The sequence below is a fragment of the Geotrypetes seraphini genome, chromosome 3 (assembly GCF_902459505.1).
Source record: "Geotrypetes seraphini chromosome 3, aGeoSer1.1, whole genome shotgun sequence".
NCBI lineage: Eukaryota > Metazoa > Chordata > Amphibia > Gymnophiona > Dermophiidae > Geotrypetes > Geotrypetes seraphini.
The window spans coordinates 329,171,327-329,195,603 of NC_047086.1; the positions used below are offsets into that span (position 1 = coordinate 329,171,327).

At 43.9% G+C, this 24,277-nt stretch overlaps 1 protein-coding gene across 5 annotated transcripts in view; it reads right to left on the reverse strand.

Annotated features, from left to right (window-relative positions):
* PPP4R3B (protein phosphatase 4 regulatory subunit 3B) overlaps positions 1-23,517 on the reverse strand; it is a 234,886-nt gene extending 211,369 nt beyond the window's left edge. For 2 of the 5 annotated variants that reach the window (XM_033937914.1, XM_033937913.1), the window contains exons 1-2: positions 22,990-23,517; positions 7,033-7,088 (exon numbers count right to left, since the gene is read on the reverse strand). In XM_033937914.1, the coding sequence (XP_033793805.1) occupies positions 7,033-7,088; positions 22,990-23,131 (198 nt within the window). In that variant the 5' untranslated portion in view covers positions 23,132-23,517. The remainder of the gene's footprint in view (positions 1-7,032; positions 7,089-22,989) is intronic. The other 3 variants (XM_033937915.1, XM_033937916.1, XM_033937912.1) reach the window with 3 other exon arrangements.
* Positions 23,518-24,277: the final 760 nt, after the last annotated feature.

A 24,277-nucleotide genomic window follows, 5' to 3' on the forward strand; every position in this document is an offset into this window, starting at 1 on the left:
TGACTGGATGAGCTATATTTATCTTTTTTTTTTAGTTTAAATTCATGCACAAATAAATGGCTAGATTGAACATAATGACTTAATTAATGCCTTTCCCTTTTTTAGACCTCTATACCATTTGAAAGAGGGCAAATACTTCTTAAATTTAGTAAAAATATTCTGGTACAAGTGTCAAACCTTAAAAAAGGAAGTCATGGAGTCACGTGATGATATGAGCGAGTGAGGACGTCTCCTCGTTCGCTCCGGGGCAGCCCTGTAAAATCGTGCCTGATTTAACGCTCATCCGACTTTAACCGCAGCCTGTAAAGTATCCGACGCGAATCGCCGTTGCATGGACCGGTATCTCGCCAGGTCGCCCAACTCTATGCCGCCGAAATTAGCAAAGAAAGATAAAGAACGTGCCAGACCCGTGGACCCTAAAATGGCGGCGAGCCCCGCAACGGCGGTCTCTGGCCTGACTGAATCGGCCCTGAGAGACATAAAAAATGCTTTGGAACAGGTCCTGGGGCCCCAAATGGAGACGCTTACTGCCCAGATCACCAACATTGAATCCTTGCTTGCCACAGCTGCAGCCCGCACGACGGAGCTTGAAAAGAGGGTGTCAGACCTCGAAGACTCCACTACAGCACGGGACACTGATATTGGCACGCTGCAGGCGCAGGTTAGAGCTCAGGCAGACAAACTCGATGACCTGGAAAACAGGTCTCGTCGCTCTAACCTGCGTCTGATGGGCATCCCCGAGACGCTGCCGGACCGCTCTCTGCCGGAACGATTGGAGAGCTGGTTTAAGGCGGAATTTGATCTGCGCCCTTCGATGGGTCCCCTGCACATTGAGCGGGCACATCGTTTAGGCCTTAGACCTGGCCTGGAGGCGCGCCCGCGCGTGGTGATCCTAAAACTCCTGAATTACCAACACAAGATTGAATTGCTACGACAATACAGACTGATGAAAGATACTCTGAAATTTGATGGAAATCCGGTCCGCATTAGCCAGGATTTTTCTGTGGCCCTGCAGGAACGGCGGAGACCATATTACCCTCTGTGCTCCCGCCTGGTGGATTTGAAGCAGCGTTTCCAATTTACTTACCCGGCTCATCTGAAGATTCAATGTAATGGCCTTTGGAAATCATTCCAGACCCCGGAGGCCGCAGACGACTACATCAAACAGCTAGCGGTCCCGAATGAGTGACTTGCATGATGGATATGGCTGCGAGTGGTGGCTGACATGGATACTTGGGCTACATTACATTTGAAGACTGCACGCTTCAGGAAGGTTATCTTTGGGGCTGACAATTTTTTTGTCGGGGCTGTCCCGGGGAGGTCATTTTCTGTGACTCTAGATCTCCTAAATGGGAGGTTTTGGGTGTGTTAACAGGGATGTGGGGGTTGGGATTTGTTCTGGGGCAGCAGCGGTGTGGTATATTTTTACTTACAGTTCTATTTTTTCTGTTTGCCAGGTACACATACTGACCAATAGAGGGACTGATTGGGGGTTGAGTGATGGTCCTCGGGGTGAGGCTGGGCGCCCTGGGACTTATAGTTATAGTGGGCATAGATGTCTTTCCAGGCACCCTATCATATATTATGGGTGATCGGAAATTACGCATACTTTCTTGGAATGTGTCGGGGATAACTTCGCCTGTTAAGCGTACTAAAATATTGAATCAACTGAAACATCACTCTGCAGATATAGCTTGCTTACAGGAGACCAGGCTGACTGATAGTGAACACTTGAAACTTCGGAGAGGCTGGGTTGGAGAGATATTCTTTGCCTCCTCCCCGGGGAAAAAAGCTGGGGTGGCAATATTATTTCGTAAGGGCTTTTTAGGGGTAATACGGGTCCTACGACGCGACCCTCTGGGCAGGTATTTACTAGTGAAAGTGGAGGGGCCTAGTGGGACATTTCGATTATTGGTGGGCTATGGTCCGAATAATTATCAGCATGCATTTTTCCAGAATTTGGTGAATATTTGTGTGCAGGATCAGGATGGCCCTTTAATATTGGTGGGAGATATGAATCAAGTACATAATTCGGCTATGGATCGCTCAGGGTTAGCCGGTGGGAAGGGGGGGAGCCAGGCCAGGGGCATTCCATACCTGTGTCGAGCTCTGGGGTTGGTGGATTCCTGGAGATTGCTCCATCCGACCGAACGGGATTATACACACCAATCCAGAGCACATGGCTCCTTTTCCAGAATTGACTACATACTACTTTCAGAGGCGTTGTTTCCTAAAGTCACTGAGGCCACAATAGGTCCCCTAGAAATATCGGATCATAATATGATTTGGCTTGACGTAACATTGGGGGGTCCTACAGGTCCTGGGTCAGGTTGGCGTTTTCCCTCTTACTTACATACTGATACACACTTCACCTCATATTTGCTGGAAAAGTGGGAGAACTACTGCACACATAATGCCCAACACATACACCAGCCAACTTTGTTTTGGGATGCGGCTAAGGCGGTATTGCGTGGCGATATTATTGCATATGTTGCGACTAGAACCCGTCGAATAGCATGTCGCATAGTACACCTAGAAAGAAAGTTAACAGCGCTGAAACAAGCCTTATTGCAAGACCCCTCTGACGCCAATCATGAAGAATATAGGGCGGTGCTCACGACCTTAAATGCGTTAATTCATGAACGTACTAAAAAACTCCTGTTCTACCGTAAATTTCACTTTTACAAACATGGTAATAAAGCCGGGAAGTTATTGGCTTCCATAACTAAGAGTTGGAAGGGATCTCGTTATGTCCCCACAATACGAGATGGATCTGGTAAATTTTTAACTGCTCCAGGTGATATCTCGGAGGGTTTCCAGAAATATTTTGAACAATTCTATGCGTCCCCTGGCCCCTACACAGGTCCTGATGTATATGACTATCTTGCAGATGCGGGGTTACCTCGCCTGACAGCTGCTCAGATATCTAGGTTAGATCGTCCGCTACATGCCCTTGAAGTGACCCAGGCCATAAACAATTTAAAATCTTGTACTGCACCAGGTCCGGATGGATATTCCCCTGAATTTTACAAAATTTTATCCCCGGTTATAAACACCTCTCTTTTAAATTATTATGTTTCTATTCAGGATAGTGGGGCTTTCCCTAGACATTGTAATGTAGCTCTGATTACATTAATTCCAAAGCCCTCTAAACCAACGGACAGTATGGATTCATATCGCCCCATCTCACTGCTGAATGTGGATGTCAAAATACTGGCTCGAATATTGGCGGACCGCCTAGCCCATATTTTGCCCTCCATTATTGTACCTGAACAAGTGGGTTTTGTTAGAGGCCGACAATCTACGGTTAATGTTCGCCGTATACTTTTAGCTTATTCTCGTGCGCAACTGGAACAACGCCCGGGTTTGTTGGCTGGCCTTGATGCAGCTAAGGCCTTTGATAAAGTTCATTGGCATTATCTGTTCCAGGTCCTTCACTATGTAGGGCTCCCTCCTGGATTTATGTCCTGCCTCCAAGCTCTATATACTAGTCCGACGGCCTCGGTGCTGGTCAACGGGATACGTTCCTCACCGTTTGAGATAGGTAGGGGGACCCGACAGGGATGCCCATTATCTCCCTTATTATTTTTATTATACTTAGACCCATTGTTGCGTACCATTCTCAGAGATGATGTCCTTACAGGTCTTTCGGAAGGTGAGTCCCAATTGCGAGTGCTGGCCTTCGCGGATGACCTCTTACTTGCACTGGGGGACCCGCATATTTCCTTACCACGAGCGTTGGAAATATTAGATGAATTTCACCTCTATTCGGGCCTGGAATTAAATAGGCAGAAATCTCTAGCTCTCCCTACACTATTGGAAGTACAACAGACTTGGCCGGGTGAATTTCCTTTGCAGTGGGCCTCCTCTTACCTGACATACTTAGGTGTGATTATTCCCAGGAATCTAAATAAACTATACATTGCTAATGTCTTGCCCTTACTTCGTAAATCCTCTCACACCTTGCAGGGTTGGCGGCAACTCCCCCTTTCACTGTCCGGCCATATAGCCCTTTATAACATGATGGTGCTACCACAATGGACATATATACTACAAATGTTACCAGTCATGCTGTCTAGAAAACATTTAGCGCTCCATAGGTCTCATTTATCGCAATTCTTGTGGCAGGGGTAAACGAGCGAGGATAGCCTTGACCAAACTAACGCTGCCGCTCACTAAAGGGGGGTTAGGATTATTATGTATAGCTAGACTAAATCTGGCTTGTCAGCTACGTCACATACATGATTGGTTTTGTAATACTACTGATTTCTCATTGCCTGTGATTGAATGTTTCTTTTTTCAGCCCTTCCATTTTAGCTATCTCCTCCATACCTCTAGGTTGCCAGATATACCCCAGTTGTGGTCTCACCCACTTCTGCCTGCAATGCGTAAAGCCTGGAAATTGTTCTGTAAGACACTTGGGACTACTTCGCACATTACACCTTACCTGCCCATAGTGGGTAATGGGGACTTTCTACCTAGTTTGGACTCTACAGTGATTCGACGTTGGTCCCGTGCCGGCCTTACCTATGTGTTTCAGGCCGTTCAGCCTACTGGTTCTCCATTATCCTTTGGCGACCTACAAGAGAAATATCACCTCTTATCCACGGATTGGTTGGCATACTGGCAGCTTCACCATTACTTGCACGCTTTGACTCCACTGGGGCTCTGTGAGGAGATTCAGGACAACTTTCAAGAAGCACTTTCTCTTACAGCACAAGAGTCTGTGCCACTTCGTTTCTATCATAAGTGGTTACAGGGGCGTGCTGGTGAATTGGACTTTTCTTCTTTGGCACGGAAATGGACTGTAGATCTTCAACTACCTATATCGGCTGATGTACTTCGAAAGGGCTTGCGTGCTGGCAAGACTGCTACTATCTGTGCTGTTGAGAGAGATCGGAATTATAAGTTCCTCCTCCGAGCCTTCTATACACCGAAAAGGACACATACCATGGGACTTAGTGTGGGACATTGTTGTGGTAAATGCGCCTGTCCTATGGCCTCGTTTGGACACATGTTTTGGTCCTGCCCCATGATATCTTCCTTTTGGATGCAAGTGGTGACTTGGGTGGCACGGCTCTGGAATTGCTCTTGGAGACTACACCCCAGTTTTCTTTTTACCCTGCAGATTCGATTTCATCCGCCCATACCAGGCTGTGCAGCCTTTATCCGAAAAACGGTGCTTCTGGGACGGAAATGTATATTATTACAATGGCTCTCGCCTCAACCCCCTACTATCTCACAATGGAGAGCCTTAATGCTACAACAAATGCTGTTGGAACGCCGTGAGATACTGGACTTGTCGTCCAAATCTGGACGTCTCTATTATCAATGCTGGCACCTATTTAGTTTGACTTTTACTGCTTATGTTCAATCCCAACTTTGGACTGTTTGAATTCCTTAGTTCCATTTGTTTTTGATTACACCGCTGCTGCCGGGGTGGGGGGTGGGTGGGTGGGAGGGTGGGGGGTTTGGTTGGGTGGGTGGGGATTGGATTTCTGGTATGTCTTGAAAAACGTTTTGCTGTGCCTGTTGTTCCGCAAATTCTGTTTAATAAAAATGATTCAAACATAAAAAAAAAAAAAAAAGGAAGTCATAATGAGCATTGGAAAATAATAATAATAATTAACTAATAAAAATAGTATACATTTAGGGCTCCTTTTACTAAGTTCCGATAGTGGTTTTAGTGTGCGCTTAGCGCGCGGAGGAATTGCCATGCACGCTAGATGCTAACGCCAGCATTGAGTTGGCGCTAGTTTTCCCACGTAGCGCAGGGGTTTGCGCGCGCTAAAAATGCTAGCGCACCTTAGTAAAAGAGGGGTTTAATTTTCCCCACCACCAAATTTCCCCATCCCGCCCCACCCGGCTACTTTTTCATGCCACCCGGCTGGAAAAAATTTCTGGGGAGAACACTGAATCAGTTCTCTTTCTCCGCCTGCTGGTAGATGGGTGCTATCCCACTAGTCTCTGGATTCATCTGCTGCTGTTGCTGAGGAAAAGTGGATTATCATAATCTAATATAAACTGAGATTTGGGGGCCAAAAATAGGCCCAAAAATTAGAATCTCAGTTTATATTTGAATATATACAGTATACCTAAATCTTTGAAGGACTGTGCTCTCTCTGACTTAAAAAGAAAATCCCCATAGAGTAACATAGCCTGTTTAATCAATTCATTTTGTTCTTCCACCATGCAACTTTGGGACCACAGGGAAGTCTTAAAAGTTGACTACTCTACCCATATTACTTCATTCTTCTTCTGGGCTCCTTGTTAACAATGTTTCTCTGGGGGGTCTTTTTCCTTCTTCCCTCTTTTCTATTTATCTTTATCTAACTTATGTTTTTCTCTAAAGTATTTTAGTTAGTGACCCCATTTGGGACAGTGAAGGTAGCTACAATACATGTAAAGTAGATTTAGCACTGTGAATGTAACCCATTCTGAGCTCTTAGAGGAGGATGGGATATAAATCTATATAAATCTAAATAAATAAAGTTATGTTCCATTTTATATTTCTACAGTTAACAACAGTAGGTAACCTTTGAAATGCTCAAATATCCCAGCTGTCCACTGAATTAGTTAAGATATCCAGATTTGTCCTTTATTAGGATTATAGGGGTTTTAGATTTATCTCATGCTTTTTCAATAATAGATCAAGATGAGTTAAGTTCAGGTAGAGCAGGCAACTTCCTGTCTCCAGAGGGCTCACAATCTTAAGGTTGTACCAGAGGCCATAAAAGCCAGCTCTGTGGATGCCAGTGGCTGCTGAGCACCCCCAATATTAAGCAAACTTTTACTGTATCCAGGGAAAAATAATTTTTACTATGTTTGACAAACCCAATCACTTTGAAATATTTGCACTTATGGCTGAGAGAACAGCAGATTAAGCGACTTGTCCAAGACCACAAGGAGCATCAATGGGATTAAACCCTGGCTTCTCTGGTTCTCAGCTTGCTGCTCTAACTTTTAGGTTAGATCAAATCATCAATTCTCAAATTAGCACTTCAGCAACAAAGAATGAAAACAAGTACATACCTGTTGTTTCTGATATGCCGTGCTTGGATTTATTTTTGATTCCAAAAGAAGTGAACCTGTGAGACAAAAACAAACAAAATCAGTACTGAGCTCAAGAACCTTGGTCTTCACTCTAATTCCTCGAGGGCTACCAACAGATCAGATTTTCAGAATATCCATAATGAATATGCATGAGAGATTTTCATGTCTACTACCTCCAGTGTATGCAAATCTGTCTCATGCATTTTCATTTGAGGTATCCTGAAAACCTGACCTGTTGATGGCACACAAGAGCACAGAGTGAAAACAAGGCTCTAGAATTGCAAAAAAAATAACCCAAAATGCCTATTAAATAAAAATATGCTTTAACCATGTTTAAGGCTTACATTCTTAGGTACAAATAAATTGAATATTTAGGTATTTATACGCCACCTAATTAACCTCCCCCCCTTTTATTGAACAGCGATAGCTGTTATTAGCACAGGGAGCCACACTGAATGCTCCACGCTGCTCATAGAGTTCCTATGAGCGTTGGGAGCAGTGTACAGCATGTAGCTCCCTATGCTAATAACTGCTATCATGGTTTAGTAAAAAGGGGGAGTAAGTGGGGAGAGTACACAAAAGTCAACTTTTATTATTGTTTTCTGGGAACTTTTTCCAACTGAATAAAATACATACATCTGTGTAGCTGAAAGTGATAGTATGGAAAAGAACAAAAACAGAAGGGAAGCAATAGGATGTGCAAGAAAGTACTAAAAATTAGTATTTCTCTGGTGTGTATTTATTTATTGTTGACAACTATTAAACTAATTTAATGTTCTGGTCATTTGTGGTGTAAAATTAAAGAAGAGGCTGTAACATAACTGTAGATACTGTAGAATAAAAGATTTAAATAAATGATAAATGACACAGGGCCAGATGGACAAAAACAGTTGATAAACTGAAGTATATCCTCTTATTGACCTCTATTTCCTATTTACAATTTAGGAAACTGTTGAAAATATATTTAAGAAATTTTTGGATGTTTAAACTGTTTTAATATTATTGTATGTATTAATTTGGAATTCACTTTGAATGTACAATTCTCTTTTCTTTGTGACCCACATTGAACTGTAAGGTTTTGCAGGATAGAAATAAAATTTTATGTTATGTGATAATAGGACATTAAAATCCTATCCCATGACTATCCAATTCCTTCAGAAGTCTTTCATGAGTTACACTTTTCCCTCAGTATTCGCAGGGGTTGGGTGCAGAGCCGGACCGCAAAGTGTGAAAAATTGCGAATAAGTTTCTGACCAGCTCTGACCCACCCCCACCTCATTCCAGACCTTCCCGCCTCCCTCCCGACATCCCAGACCTTACTTGGTGGTCTAGCGGGCTTTCAGGACAGGAGCGATCTTCCTATGCTCCTCCCTCATGCAGATCACTCATAGCAAATGGCTGCCGTGAGTTCCCATAGTCTCTCAAGATTAAAGGGAACTCCCCACAGCCATTTTCTATGAGTGATCTGCATGGAGCAGGAGCTTAGGAAGATCGCTCCTGCCCCGAAAGCCCACTAGACCACCAGGTAAGGTCTGGGATGCTGGGAGGGAGGCAGGGAAGTTCCAGAATTAGCTTTTTTTAAAAAAAATTTAAAAAATCGCAAATAACCAATTCCGCGGATACTGAAACTGTGGATTCGGAGGGAGAAGTGTATTTGTCAAATGCCTTTTGAAAATCCAGATACACAGTAGCAACCGGCTCACCCTGATCCACATGTTCATTCACCCTTTCAAAGAAATGTAGTTGATTGGAGAGACAAGGTTTCCCTTGACTAAATCCATGTTGAATGTTTCATTAATCTATGCTTATGCTCTGTCATTTTGCTCTTTTTAATAGTCTCTACTATTTTGCACAGCACCAAAGTCAGGTTCACCGGTCTATAATTTCCCAGATCACCTCTGGAATCCTTTTCAAAAACTGGCTTTACATTGGCCACCCTCCAATCTTCTAGTAGCATGCTGAATTTTAAAGATAAATGAAAAATTACTAACAATAACTCTGCTTGACTTCTTTGAAGGTACGAATAAACATGTGGATAAAGGTGATCTGATTGATGTAATATAACTAGATTTTCAGAAAGCATTTAACAAAAGTTCCTCCTAAGAGGTTCCTGAGAAAATAAGTCATGGGATAAGAGACAATGTTCAGTTGTGGATTAGGAATTTGTTAATCGGACAGAAATCAGAGAGTAGGTTTAAATGGCCATTTTTCTCAATGGCGGAGGATAAATAGTGGAGTGCCACAGGGACCAGTACTGGGACCAGTGTTACTGAACTTATGTATAAATGATCTGGAAATTGGAACAAGTGAGGTGATTAAATTTGTAGACGACACTAAACTATTCAAAGCAACATATTTATAAACGACCTGGAAATTGGTACGAGTGAGGCAATTAAATTTGCGGATGATACAAAGTTATGCAGAGTAGTGAGGACACAGAAAGATTCCGAAGACCTACAATGAGACACAAACACAATCGAGGAATGGGCCACGAAATGGCAAATGAGGTTCAACATGGATAAGTGCAAGGTGATGTCGGTAACAAAAACCATATGCACGAATACAGGATGTCTGGTGCTATACTCTGAGAGATCCCCCAGGAAAGAGGACTTGGGAGTGCTTGTGGACAAGTCAATGAAACCATCTGTGTAATATGCGGCGGCGGCAAAAAGGGCAAACAGAATGCTAGGAATGATTAAGAAGGGGATCACAAACAGATCTGAAAAGGTTATCATGCCACTGTATTGGGCCATGGTACACCCCCCACCTGGAATACTGCGTCCAGCACTGGTCGCCATACATGAAAAAGGACATAGTACTACTCGAAAGGGTCCAGAGAAGAGCGACAAAAATGGTTAAGGGACTGGAGGAGTTGCCGTACAATGAAAGGCTAGAGAAACTGGGCCTCTTCTCCCTTAAAAAGAGGAGACGGAGGGGACATGATCGAAACATTCAAGATATTGAAGGGAATTGACTTAGTAGAGAAAGAGAGATTGTTCACCCTCTCCAAGGTGAAGAGAACGAGAGGGCACTGTCTAAAGTTAAAAGGGGATAGATTCCGTACAAACGTAAGGAAGTTCTTCTTCACCCAGAGAGTGGTAGAAATCAGAAACACTCTTCCAGAGGCTGTTATATGGGAAAGCATCCTCCAGGGATTCAAACCAGAACATATGCAGGTATGTCTATACTCAAATAGGACACTGGTCTTTGATCTAAGGGCCGCCGCATGAGCGAACTGCTGGGCACAATGAACCACTGGTCTGACCCAGCATTGGAAATGCTTATGTTCTTATGTAACACATGTGAACTGTAAAATATTGCAGGCAGACCTTAGGAAATTGGAAGACAGGACATCCAAAAGGCAGATGAAATTTAATGTGGACAAACTCAAAGTGATGCACATTGGGAAGAATAACCTTAATCATAGTTACTATATGCTAGGTAGAGAATGACACGCAGACAAAATTTTCCCTGTCCCCACAGGAACTCACTTTCCCCATTCTGTCTCCCCAAGTTTTGTCGCTGTCCTTACCTCTGCCCCATTTCTGTAAGTTTTGCCTTACCTGCACAAGCCTCGCAAACTTATGATTTTAAAGTGCTTGAGGTTTGTGCAGATGAGGACAGAGCTTGCAGGTATGGGGCAGGGATAGGAAAATGAGTTCCCGCAGGGACAAGGAAAAATTTGTCCCCGTGTCATTCTCTAATGCTAGGGTCCACCTTGGGGGTCACCGTCCAAGAAAAAGATCTGGATGTCATTGTAGACAATACACTAAAACCTTCTGCCCAAAGTGCGGTGGTGGCCAAAAAAGCAAACAAGATGCTAGGAATTAATAGACAAGGTATAGTAAACAGGACTAAGAATGTTATGCCTCTGTAATGCTCAATAGTGTGACCTCACCTTGAGTACTGCATTCAATTCTGGTCACCTTATCACATAAAAGATATAGTGTAATTAGGAAAGGTTCAAAGAAGAGTCACCAAGATGATAAAGGGGATGGAACTCTTCTCATATAAGGAAAGACTAGAGAGGTTAGGGTTCTTCAGCTTGGAAAAGAAATGGCTGAGGGGAGATATGATTTAAGTCTATAAAATCCTGAGTGATATAGAATGGATATAAGTAGATCGATTTTTTACCCCACAACAATTACAAAGACCAGGGGACACTCCAAGTTACAAGGAAATACTTTTAAAACCAATAGGAGGAAATATTTTTTTACTCTGTCTATAATTAAGCTTTGGAACACATTAACTGCTCATACCACATCTTCTGGCAATGTAGCTGGCTTTAAAAAAGGTCTGGTTTGAATAAACATTTTAATTTGGACAGAATTGAACATGTAACACCTTACCTTCACAAATTACACTGGCTTCCAATGGAAGTGTGGGTTATTTTTAAATTTGGTTGTTTTTGCTACATAGTGTTACATGGTTTGCTACCAAATTATTTTTATTTATTTTTTTACTCCTGTATGTTCAGTGTAATTTGGTCTTTTTTTATATTTCCACTGCCCAAAGGCTATCTGCCTCTTTTACAAAGCTGCACAGCAACAACTCCGAAGCTCTTTAAATCTTTATGGGCTTTGGGGCCTTTAGTGCAGGGCAGCCGCTAGCGTGGCTTTGTAAAAGAGGCCCTATGTTTACAAGAAACATTATGGGTGACTACTTTCTTATCAGGCTGCTAGCTGGGAATCTGGGTTTCATCCATTAATACTTACCTCTGTTTCTTTCGTGTTTTCATTTTAGAAAGTTACTTAAGACTTATTTGTTTTAAAATTTTATTTTGGCTGGTTAATGTGTTTTATTGATTACAATTTTGTAGCTCACTGTGTTTTTGCAGTTTTTCTTATTTTGTTATCCGCATAAAACTGGAAGGTTTTGCAGAATAAAAATAAAGTGATGTTACCAATTCCTGGAAGAAAAGTCCATAGTCTGATATTGAGGCAGACAAGGGGGGAAACCACTGCTTGCCCTGGATCAGTAGCATGGAATGTTGCTACTATTTGGGTTTTTGCCAGGTACTTGTGACCTGGATTGGTCACCATAGAGATGGGTTACTGGGTTAAATGGATCATTGGTCTAGCCCAGTAAGGCTATTCTTATAGGTTAAGAGTCCCACAAGAATGCCTTCTGGAATAAGTAAACCTTCAAGAGTGCACTAAGCTTCATGTAAGAAAGCTCTGAACGTATCTCCAAAAGCAATGAGTTTCAGAGCATAGGAACAGATGTGAAAAACGTGGATACTACCGTATATACTCGAATATAAGTTGATCCGACTATAAGTTGAGACCCCTCCCCCCAAAAGGAGGAAAAATGGTTGACTCAAATATAAATTGGGCGGCTTAATATTCAAGTGCCCTGACCTTTCAGGCTCTGCACCCAGCTCCCTTTCTGCCAGGCACTGCACTCAGCACCCTCCCTCCCCTATCAGGCATTGTACCCAGCCCCCTTCCTTCCCTCCCTCTCCTGTCAGACTCTGCACCCAGCACCCTTCCTTCCCTCCCCTGTCAGACTCTGCACCTTGCCCACCTCCCTGCCCTAGCCTCATACCTTTACTGCCGATCCCCAGTGGAGGTGCAGCGGGCTGAAGCGAACTTTCCAAGTTCCTGCCCCGCTGTTAACAGGCTTCCGCGAGTATCTTCAGCCGCTGAGAAGCACGAGCAGGCGCGCTATTTGGCGCTGCTTCTCAGTGCTGAGTAGCTTCCTTAATGGCTATCCTAGATGAGCTTGCCCCAGTACAAACAAAAACCAGAATCAACAGACGATCAGACAAATGGTTCAACAACCAATTACTCCTACTCAAAAGACAATGCAGACGACTAGAAAGAAAATGGAGAAAAAGTAACCAAGAACACATAAAAACATCATGGAGAAAACTAAACCAACAATACAAGCAAAAGCTAAAAGAAAAGAGAAGTATATACTACACCAACCACATAGGCATAGAAGTTCAAGACACAAAAATACTAATCCAATTACTAAAAGAACTCACAGACACTAAACCCTTCCTAGCCAATAACGACACTGCACCCCCTTCAGCCACCCTTCTAGCCGAATACTTTAGAAACAAAATTATAATAGCCAGGCAACCTTCGCAGGAACCCCAATCCACCTTGATGTGATAACAATGGCCCCCTACAGAAAAAGAATCAGCTGCAGCAGATAGAACTTGGTCCGACTTCACCACAATACAATGGTCCAACCTAAGCAGACTTTACAAAAAATACAGCCATGCAGCCTGCGACCTCAACCATTGCCCTCCATACCTGTTAAAATCCTCCAGCACAAAATTCTACACTCTCCTCATTCAATGGATACAATCCTTGCTCACAGAAGGCCTTTTCCCACAAGAACTCAGTGAAATCATCATCACCTCGATCATAAAAGACCCAAAAGTAGCAACAGATCTACCATACAACTACAGACCCATAGCCTCAATACCATTATATGTCAAGCTAATGGAAGGCCTCAAAGCTAAACACCTCACCAACTACCAACACAGTCTGGTTTTAGAACCAACTACAGCACAGAGACACTACTAGGAACCCTCCTGGACACAGCTAGACAACATCTCAGCACAGGCAAAAAAATGCTGGTTATACAACTAGATCTCACCGCAGCATTTGACCTGGTAGACCATGACATTCTACTACAAATATTAGAAACAAAAGGAATCACAGGACAGGCGTACACTTTGTTTCAAGGATTCCTACAATCCAGGACCTAAACAGTAAAGATAAACAAAGAAAAATCAGAACCATGGTTCAACCCCTGTGGCGAACCCCAAGGGTCGCCTTTATCCCCAACACTCTTCAATCTCTACATTGCATCCCTCGGCACCTGCCTAGACAAATTAGGCTTAACTTCTTATAGCTATGCAGACGACATCACCATCCTCCTTCCTTTTGATCAACCAACACACTCCATGACTGACAGACTACACAGAACACTAGAAACAGTGGCTACATGAATGAAAGACCACAAACTAAAACTGAACCCAAACAAAGCAAAACAAAACTTATTCTTCTCGGGGAAAAAAAACAAACAAACCTCAACCATAATAAACTCAATCACATACCCCATTCAACCCACCCTAAGACTTCTGAGAGTCATGATAGACAGAAGCTGTACCATGCAACCACAAATCAACAAAACAATACAGAAATCATTCGCAGTCATGACAAACTATCTCCGCAGGAAGCATTTCAGTCCCCCAAAGAAACCCACTCAACTATGTAACTCTTCTGAAATTGTCCCGATAACCTCTTATGTAATCCGCCTTGGACTGCAAGGAAATGGCGGAATAAAAGTCACTAATGTAATGTAATCTCCAGTTTAATAGGTTAATCATTCATATTCACTTTCACTGCTTGCTCCTCCCTCCTCATACTTAGCTCTTTGTGCAGGTATACATTATAATCTTAGCACTTAAGAGGTAAGGGATTGATTCTATGTACATTGATTTAAAAAGGAATAATGGGGCCAAGTTCTTTTTCTCAACTCTGTATATTTTATAACATTTTTGCTGTGAAGCATATTATCTTTGCAAACACAAATTCACAGTTTAAGAAAAGCAAAACCAGCATAGGACTTTAATCTTGCAGAAAAGATGCTATTGGAATGTCTTGGAAGAAGTGTCGCTCATTTTCCTTTTACTGTTTGTCGAAAGGGAGGAGGGACAGGGTGCAGAGCCTGGTATATATATTAGTACACAATTTGGTTCAGAATGTTTTTGTTCTTGTTTTCCTACTGTAAATCTAGTGTGCGTCTTATGATTCGGTACGTCTTATGGAACAAAAAATACGGTATTTAAAATTCTTTAAACTATGTATGGGGGAGTCACGTGATGATATGAGCGAGTGAGGACGTCTCCTCGTTCGCTCCGGGGCAGCCCTGCTAAATTCTGCACGAAATACTGATCCCCCGTAAACAGAATCAGCGTGTGCGGTATCCGGCGCTATCCGCCGTTGTATGGATCGCTATCTCACCAGGACACCCGACTCTATGCCACCGAAAACCGCTAAAAAGGACAGAGAACGCGCCAGACCTGTGGATCCTAAAATGGCGGCGAGCCCCGCGACGGCGGTCTCTGGCCTGACTGAGTCGGCCCTGAGAGACATTAAAACTGCTTTAGAACAGGTCCTGGGGCCCCAAATGGAGACGCTTGCTGCCCAGATAACAAATATAGAAACCTTAATGGCAACAGCCGCAGCCCGCACGACGGAACTGGAAAAGAGGGTGTCGGACCTAGAAGATTCCACTACGGCGCGGGACACTGACCTTGGCACGCTGCAGGCGCAGGTTAGAGCTCAGGCAGACAAACTCGATGACCTGGAGAACAGGTCTCGTCGCTCTAACCTGCGTCTGATGGGCATTCCCGAGACACTGCCGGACCGCTCGCTACCGGAGCAATTGGAGAGCTGGTTTAGGGCGGAATTTGATCTGCGCCCTTCGATGGGTCCCCTGCGCATCGAGCGGGCCCATCGTTTAGGCCTTAGACCTGGTCTGGAGGCGCGCCCACGTGTTGTGATCCTAAAGCTCCTGAATTACCAGCACAAGATTGAATTACTTCGCCAATACAGACTCATGAAAGATACTCTGAAATTCGACGGAAATCCGGTCCGCATTAGCCAGGACTTTTCTGTGGCCCTGCAGGAACGGCGGAGACCCTATTATCCTCTATGCTCCCGCCTGGTGGATTTAAAGCAACGTTTCCAATTTACCTACCCGGCTCAACTGAAGATTCAATGTAATGGAATTTGGAAATCCTTCCAGACCCCGGAGGCCGCAGATGACTACATAAAACAGCTAGTGGTCCCGAATGCGTGACTTGCATGACTGGTTTGGCCGCGAGTTGAATGGGCCTGTGGCTGACATGGATGCTTGGGCTGCATTGATCTTGAGGACTGAACGCTTCAGGACTGTTATCATTGGGGCTGACAATTTTCTGTCAGGGCTGTCCCGGAGGGGTCATTTTCAGTGACTCTAGATCTCCTAAATGGGAGGTTTTGGGTGTGTGCACAGGGATGTGGGGGTTGGGAATTGTTTTGGGGCAGCAGCGGTGTGGTATATTTTTATTTACAGTTCTATTTTTTATGCTTTCCAGGTACAAATACAGCTCAATAGATGGTCCGGTTGGGGGTTGAGTGTTGGTCCTCGGGGTGAGGCTGGGCGCCCTGGGACATATGTTCATAGTGGGCATAGCTATCTTTCCAGGCAGGATATAATATCTTATGGGTGATCGGAAATTACGCATACTTTCTTGGAATGTGTCAGGGATAACTTCACCTGTTAAGCGCACTAAAATATTGACTCAACTGAAACATCACTCTGCAGATATAGCTTGCTTACAGGAGACCAGGCTTACTGATAGTGAACACTTGAAACTCAAGAGAGGCTGGGTTGGAGAGATATTCTTTGCCTCCTCACCTGGGAAAAAAGCTGGGGTGGCAATATTGTTCCGTAAGGGCTTTTTAGGGGTCATACGGGTCTTACGACGCGACCCCCAGGGCAGGTACTTACTAGTGAAAGTGGAGGGGCCTAGTGGGACCTTTAGAATATTGGTGGGCTATGGTCCTAATGGCTATCAGCATTCATTTTTTCAGAATTTGGTGAATATTTGTGTGCAAGATCAGGATGGCCCCTTAATATTGGTGGGAGACCTGAATCAAGTACACAATTCGGCTATGGACCGCTCAGGGTTGGCCAGTGGGATAGGGGGGAGCCAGGTCAGGGGCATTCCCTACCTGTGTCGAACCTTGGGGTTGGTAGACCCCTGGAGATTGCTACACCCGACTGAACGGGATTATACACACCAGTCCAGAGCACATGGCTCCTTTTCCAGAATTGACTACATATTACTTTCTGAGACATTGTTTCCTAAAGTCACTGAGGTCACAATAGGTCCCCTTGAAATATCAGACCATAATATGATCTGGCTTGACGTGGCATTGGGTGGTCCTCCAGGTCCTGGGCTAGGTTGGCGTTTTCCCTCTTATTTACATACTGATGCACACTTCAACTCATATTTGCTTGAAAAGTGGGAGACTTACTGCACACATAATGCGCAACATGTAAACCAGCCAACCTTATTTTGGGATACTGCTAAGGCGGTATTGCGTGGCGATATTATTGCATATGTTGCGACTAGAACCCGTCGAATAGCATGTCGCATAGTACACCTAGAACGACAGTTAACAACGCTGAAACAAGCCTTATTGCAAGACCCCTCAGAAGCCACCAATGAAGAGTATAGGGTGGTGCTAACGGCACTTAATTCTTTAATTCATGAACGTACTAAGAAACTCCTGTTTTACCGTAAATTCCATTTCTACAAACATGGTAATAAGGCCGGGAAATTACTAGCTTCCATAACTAAAAGTTGGAAGGTATCTCGATATATCCCCACAATACGAGATGGTTCTGGGAACTTTTTAACTACTCCAGGAGATATCTCAGCTGGTTTTCAGAAATATTTTGAGACATTTTATGCGTCCCCTGGCCCCTACGCAGGTCCTGATGTATGTGACTATCTTGCAGATGCGGGATTACCTCGCCTGACAGCTGCCCAGATATCTAGGTTAGATCGTCCGTTACATGCCCTTGAGGTGACCCAGGCCATAAAAAATTTGAAATCCTGTACTGCACCAGGACCGGATGGATATTCCCCTGAATTTTACAAAATTTTGTCCCCGGTTATAAGTGCTTCTTTGTTAAATTACTATGTATCTATTCAGGAAAGTGGGGCTTTCCCAAGACACTGTAATGTAGCTCTGATTACATTGATCCCGAAACCATCTAAACCACCAGACAACATGGAATCCTATCGCCCAATCTCACTATTGAATGTAGATGTCAAAATACTGGCCCGAATCTTGGCTGACAGACTAGCTCATATTTTACCCTCCATTATTGTACCTGAACAAGTAGGTTTTGTTAGGAACCGACAATCTACGGTTAATGTTCGCCGTATACTTTTAGCTTACTCTCGTGCGCAACTGGAACAACGCCCGGGTTTGTTAGCTGGACTTGACGCAGCTAAGGCCTTTGATAAAGTTCACTGGCATTACCTGTTCCAGGTCCTTCACTTTATAGGGATCCCTGCTGGATTTATGTCATACATACAAGCTCTATACGCTAGTCCGACGGCCTCGGTGTTGGTCAATGGGGTACGATCCTCACCGTTTGAAATAGGTAGGGGGACCCGACAGGGATGCCCATTATCTCCCTTATTATTTTTATTATACTTAGACCCGTTGTTGCGTACCATCCTCAGAGATGATGTCCTCACAGGTCTATCGGAAGGTGAGTCGCAATTGCGAGTGTTAGCCTTCGCGGATGACCTCTTGCTTGCATTAGGGGACCCACATACTTCCTTGCCACGAGCGTTGGAAATATTAGATGAATTTCACCTCTATTCGGGCCTGGAATTAAATAGGCAGAAATCTCTAGCACTCCCTACACTATTGGAGGTACAACAGACTTGGCCGGGTGTATTTCCATTGCAGTGGGCCTCCTCTTCCCTGACGTACTTGGGAGTGATTATTCCCAGGAATTTGAATAGACTATACACTGCTAATGTTTTGCCCTTACTTCGTAAATCTTCTAGTACCTTGCATGGTTGGCGACAACTCCCCCTTTCACTGTCCGGCCGTATAGCCCTTTATAACATGATGGTACTACCACAATGGACTTATATTCTACAAATGTTACCAGTCATGTTATCTGCAAAACATTTAGCGCTCCATAGGTCTCATTTATCTAAATTCTTGTGGCAGGGTAAACGAGCGAGGATAGCCTTGGCCAAACTAACGCTGCCGCTCACTAAAGGGGGGTTAGGTTTATTATGTATAGCTAGATTTAATCTTGCATGTCAGCTGCGTCACATACATGATTGGTTTTGTAATACTACAGATTTCTCTTTGCCTGTGATTGAATGTTTCTTTTTTCAGCCCTTCCATTTTAGCTATCTTCTACATACATCCAGGTTGCCAGATATACCCCAGTTGCTGTCTCACCCTCTTCTACCTGCAATGAGTAAAGCCTGGAAATTGTTATGCAAGACGCTTAGGACTACCTCGCACATTACACCATACCTGCCCATAGCGGGTAATGGGGACTTCCTACCTGGCTTGGACTCTAAAGTGATTAGACGTTGGTCCCGTGCAGGCCTCACCTATGTGTTTCAGACCATACAACCTACTGGTTCTCCATTATCCTTTAGCGATCTGCAAGTGAAATATTACCTATTGCCCACGGATTGGTTGGCCTACCGACAGCTCCAGCATTATTTACACGCTTTGTCTCCAGCGGGGCTCTGTGAGGAGATTCAGGACAACTTTCAAGAAGCATTTTCTCTTACAGCACAAGAGTCCATACCGCTTCGTTTCTATCATAAGTGGTTACAGGAGCGTGCTGGTGAATTGGACTTTTCCTATTTGGCACAGAAATGGACTGTGGATCTTCAATTGCAAATATCAGCTGATGTAATCAGAAAGGGCCTGCGTGCTGGTAGGGCCGCTACAATATCTGCTGTGGAAAGAGATCGGAATTATAAGTTCCTCCTACGAGCCTTCTATACACCAAAGAGGACACATGTAATGGGACTTAGTGTGGGGCATTGTTGTGGTAAATGTGCCTGTCCTATGGCATCGTTTGGACACTTGTTCTGGTCATGCCCCATGATATCTTCTTTTTGGATACAAGTGGTGACTTGGGTGGCACGACTTTGGAATTGCTCTTGGAGACTACACCCCAGTTTCCTTTTTACTATGCAGATTCGATTTCACCCGCCAACACCAGGCTGTGCAGCCTTTCTCCGAAAAACAGTGCTGCTGGGACGGAAATGTATATTACTACAATGGCTATCGCCACAACCCCCTGATATATCGCAATGGAGAGCATTAATGCTACAACAAATGTTGTTGGAACGCCGTGAGATTATGGACTTGTCGTCCAAACCTGGACGTCTGTATTATCAATGCTGGTACCTATTTAGTTTGACTTTTACTGCTTATGTTCAATCTCAAATTTGGAATGTTTGAGTTCCTTAGTTATTTTTTCTTTTCTCTTGATTCCACCGCTGCTGCCGGGGTGGGTGGGGGGTTTGGTTTGGTGGGTGGGGGATTGGCTTTCTGGTATGTTTTGAAAAGCATTTTGCTGTGAACGTTGTTATTCTCGTACTATTTAATAAAAATGATTCAACATAAACTATGTATGGGTATTTATAACAATGGTGAAACTAAAGTACAGGCAGTCCCCGGTTTAAGAATGCTCGACTTACATTAAACTCATATTAAAAAAATAAACGGGGTCTTGCTTTTCCCCTCCTATATCAACGCTCCCCTTCTTCCTGTCCAAATGTGACCCTCCTCCTCCCTTCTCTGTCCCAATGCGCCCCTCGTCAATTTTCCCTCCATTCTGCGTCCCAAATTCATGCGTCTCACGTGTGTTCACCTTCTCTGGCCGGCTCCCTCCTCCCATTGCAGTTCTCTTTACAAAGCAGCAGCTGACCCCGACAACCTCTTCCTGCCTCCCACGGGTGTTTATCTCCTCTAGCCGGCTCTCTCCTCCCAGTGACATTTCTCTTCGCAAAGCCGCAGACACTGGTTTCTGAATGTGGCTTGCGGCTAACCTGGAAGCCTTCCTTCTGACGTGAGGGAAGGCTTCTGGGTCAGTCGCGAGCCACATGCAGGAACCAACGGCCACGGCTTTGTGAAAAGAAGTGCCACTGGGAGGAGAGAGTCAGCCAGAGGAGGTAAACATCAGCGGAGGCACAAATGGGCTAGCAGGTCAGCTGCAAGTCACAGCTTTGCAAAGAGAACTGCGTTAGGAGGGAGCTGGCCAGAGGAGGTAAACACCCGCAGAATTTGGGATGCAGAACGGAGGGAAAGACGACAAAGGGCGTATTGGAACACAGAAGGGAGGAGGAGGGTCGCGTTTGGAGCAGAAGGAAGGGAAGAAGCATAAACTTCAGACAAAGGATGGAAGGAGGGAGGGAGTATGAACTTGGGAGATAGGATGGAACAATGAAGGGAGTGATGGGAAAGAGATGCTGAGGTGGGGGAGGGAATAGAAAGGGAGAATTGTTGGTCACGGGTGCCTGAGAGCAAAAGAGAGACAGTGCATATGAGGAAACGAAGAAAGAGGTGAATTGTTGGGCACAGGGAGGAAGAAAAATATTGGACATGATGGTAGGAGAGGCCTGAAGTATAGATGCATGGGGAAGAAAGATGAGAGGGAGAAATGTTGGATGTGGTGGTGGAGAGGGAACAGTGGGAGGAATGAAGAACAAAAGTTTCTATTTAAACTACAGTACTTTGTTTTGAAGACTGTTTCTTTAATGTGCTGTACAAGATCCAAGTTACATACAAATTCAACTTAAGAACAGTTCATAACCCAGGGACTGCCTATAGATAGAATTGCTAATCAATGTGATGAATGTGCTTGTTTCTGAGTGCAAATTACATAAAAACGTAGCTCGATAGTCGACAAGCAAGTGCACATTTCATCAACCAACATCTGCAGTCTTTTTTTTTTTTCAATTTAATTTCTGTCAGAGCTGAAAATCCAAGTTTGCAAAGATAAGAAGATCCAAATTATATCAAAGCCTTGATTGCTTTGTTGCTCAAGTTAGGATAACTGCTGCATAAAAGATAAAAATTACTTGCAGCTAGTTTTCAAGGACCAATCAATTCAAGGAATAATACTTGTCTGGGTGGTTGTATCCTTATGCACACAGACACATAATATTTCAGACTCTTGCATATGCGACATGCATGTCATTAATTCTAGTGTATACTTATAAAGGGAATTTTTAAAAAAATAAAGTAAAATTCTGGAATCTCTCATAGCACACCCAGAATCTCTTTGGGATACACCACTGTGCCGTAGTTGAGACACCGAGTTAGGATAACTACTGCATTAAAAAATAAAACTAAAATTAGTTGCGGTTAATTTTCAAGGACCAATCGTCAAAGAATGTTGTTTGTCTGGGTTCATAACATTGATAGACTCTTGCAAATGCAACCTACGTGTCATCTATACTAGTGTATACTTATGGAGGGAATTTTTTAAAATAAAGTAAAATTCTGAAATCTCTCTTGGCACACCTAGAATTTCTTCAGGGCACACCACTGTGCCATGGCATACAGTCTGAGAAACACTGTCCTAGGGTCTGCCAAATAAACTAGGCTGTGTAGTTGCCTACATGTCCCCTGGGAATGGGATTTAATACTTTATATTACCCTCTTTATCATGCCTTCTGACAATCCCAAAGCTTCACAATCATGCCACTAGAATACATAATATTTCTACCCTTCCCCACTTTTTTCAGCTAATAAAGAGGCTACAAAAGCTGCAAAGCTCAAGACAAGTTTCATGTGTGCCTGGTAAGTACATCAGAGTAACAAAAGGTAATTTTAGTTGCAAGTACTACAAAAAAAAAAAAAAACCCTGAGTCCTTAAGATGTACAGTATTTTTTTTTTAAACAAACAACCAGAACTAAAAACCCGAACAATCTATTCATGAAAACCTCTGCAAAAAAACAGCAGGGAAGAAAAAAAAAAAAAACCACAATGACGGAGATAAAAGGCCCCTAATAAAGCAGTTTCACCAGTCTATAAAAACCGTGATCTTCAAAGAGGAAAAGCAGCCCTGGCCGCGAAATAGATATAATGAAGACTTTCGTTGGCCGACTGTATACAAGTCAACCTGCGATGACTCTTGTGGAACAAAATGATTTGAAATAGAAAAAGATAAGAAAAACACAATGATACACAGTGGGGTGCTAGCAAGGGAGTATTGATTGCCGAATTAGGGATGGGTGGCAGTTTGGGTCGGGGTCTAGGTGGCCCACCGGGGAACTTTACGGGGACAAGACCTCTATTGATTTGCTTCAGCCAATTGATCTCTCAGTACCCTCGCTCCCGGGCTCTTACCGTCCGCTTCAGCCCGCACTAGCAGAGACATCCCCTTCAGCCGCTCTACATAAGTGGATAAGACGTGACCGGTGCCTCTGTCGTCCCATTGCCGCTCCTCGTTTAGCGTGTACACCTTCACCCGCCGCCGCGTATCCGACATGATGCCGTCCGCGCGCTTACCGCCACCCCTCCAGCACCTCAGCTGCTACCGCGGACAGGCGAACTGCACCAGCATGTTTCACCGCTCCAGTTACCGCACAGGTCAGCGGTGAACAAACCAGGCCTCTGCGGGAACAGAAGAGGAGAACGGCCGCTTCAGCTCTCCTCTCTTTCTCTCTCCTGGTAACTATTACTCGGTCGCCATCTTGTAACCTGATTCTCTTCTTTCTCTTCCTCCAGTCAGCCGGCGACCCCGACGCTACGGGCTGGTCGCGCAAGTGTTACGCCATTCAAGAGGCGACGAGGAGGAGACTGAGCGCGACGCTCCACAGTCTTCCGGGAAAACCTCATTACGCTAGCAAATGGATCCAGACAAAGCGGCTGAAGACCACTGACGCATGTGCGCCCCAACGTCACGACGGCGCGAGCAGCATTACTATTACAGATGAGAAGTGGTTCTCAGTTTTAGTGTGCTGCTCGCCACCTGGCCAGATTGTTTTGTTTTTTAATTCTTTATTCATTTTTAAACTTTCATCAAGTGTACAAAAATTCATAATAAACATTATTAATTAGACCACTTGAACATCTTATCATTATATCCTATAAATGTAACCCTCCCCCACCCTTCCTCCAATCCCATTATTCATTATAAGATCATAAACCCTATATTTGAAACCCTCCCCCACCCAACATTAAGTGGTGTATAATTAATAGAAAAATGGCATTTAATCATGACAAAAAGATGTTAAATGGCTCCCATATTTTAATAAAATGTTTATACTTTCCATTCTGTACTGCCAATCGACTAAAAATTAACAGCTACCATTGGGACTTGAATTGAAAAAAATCCAAAGGCCAGTGCTACTTTTTTTAAAAAAAACTGTTTAGAATTACTATGCAGCATGATAGTTACAAACTGGATTCCAGTGGAACTCTTCCTACTTGGCTGCTAACTGGCAGAGCTCTGTCTGCACCCTGCTATGATGGTATATTGTTTGCAAAATTCACCACAGTACTCACCAGGACTTCAAATACATGCTCCTGAAAAGTTAGCAAGAATATGTGCTTGAGACTAGTATGGTGGTGGCCATCGTGGATTTTAAATTATCCTTTTTTTTCCTAAGCCTCCATCTGCTTCAAACCCCCT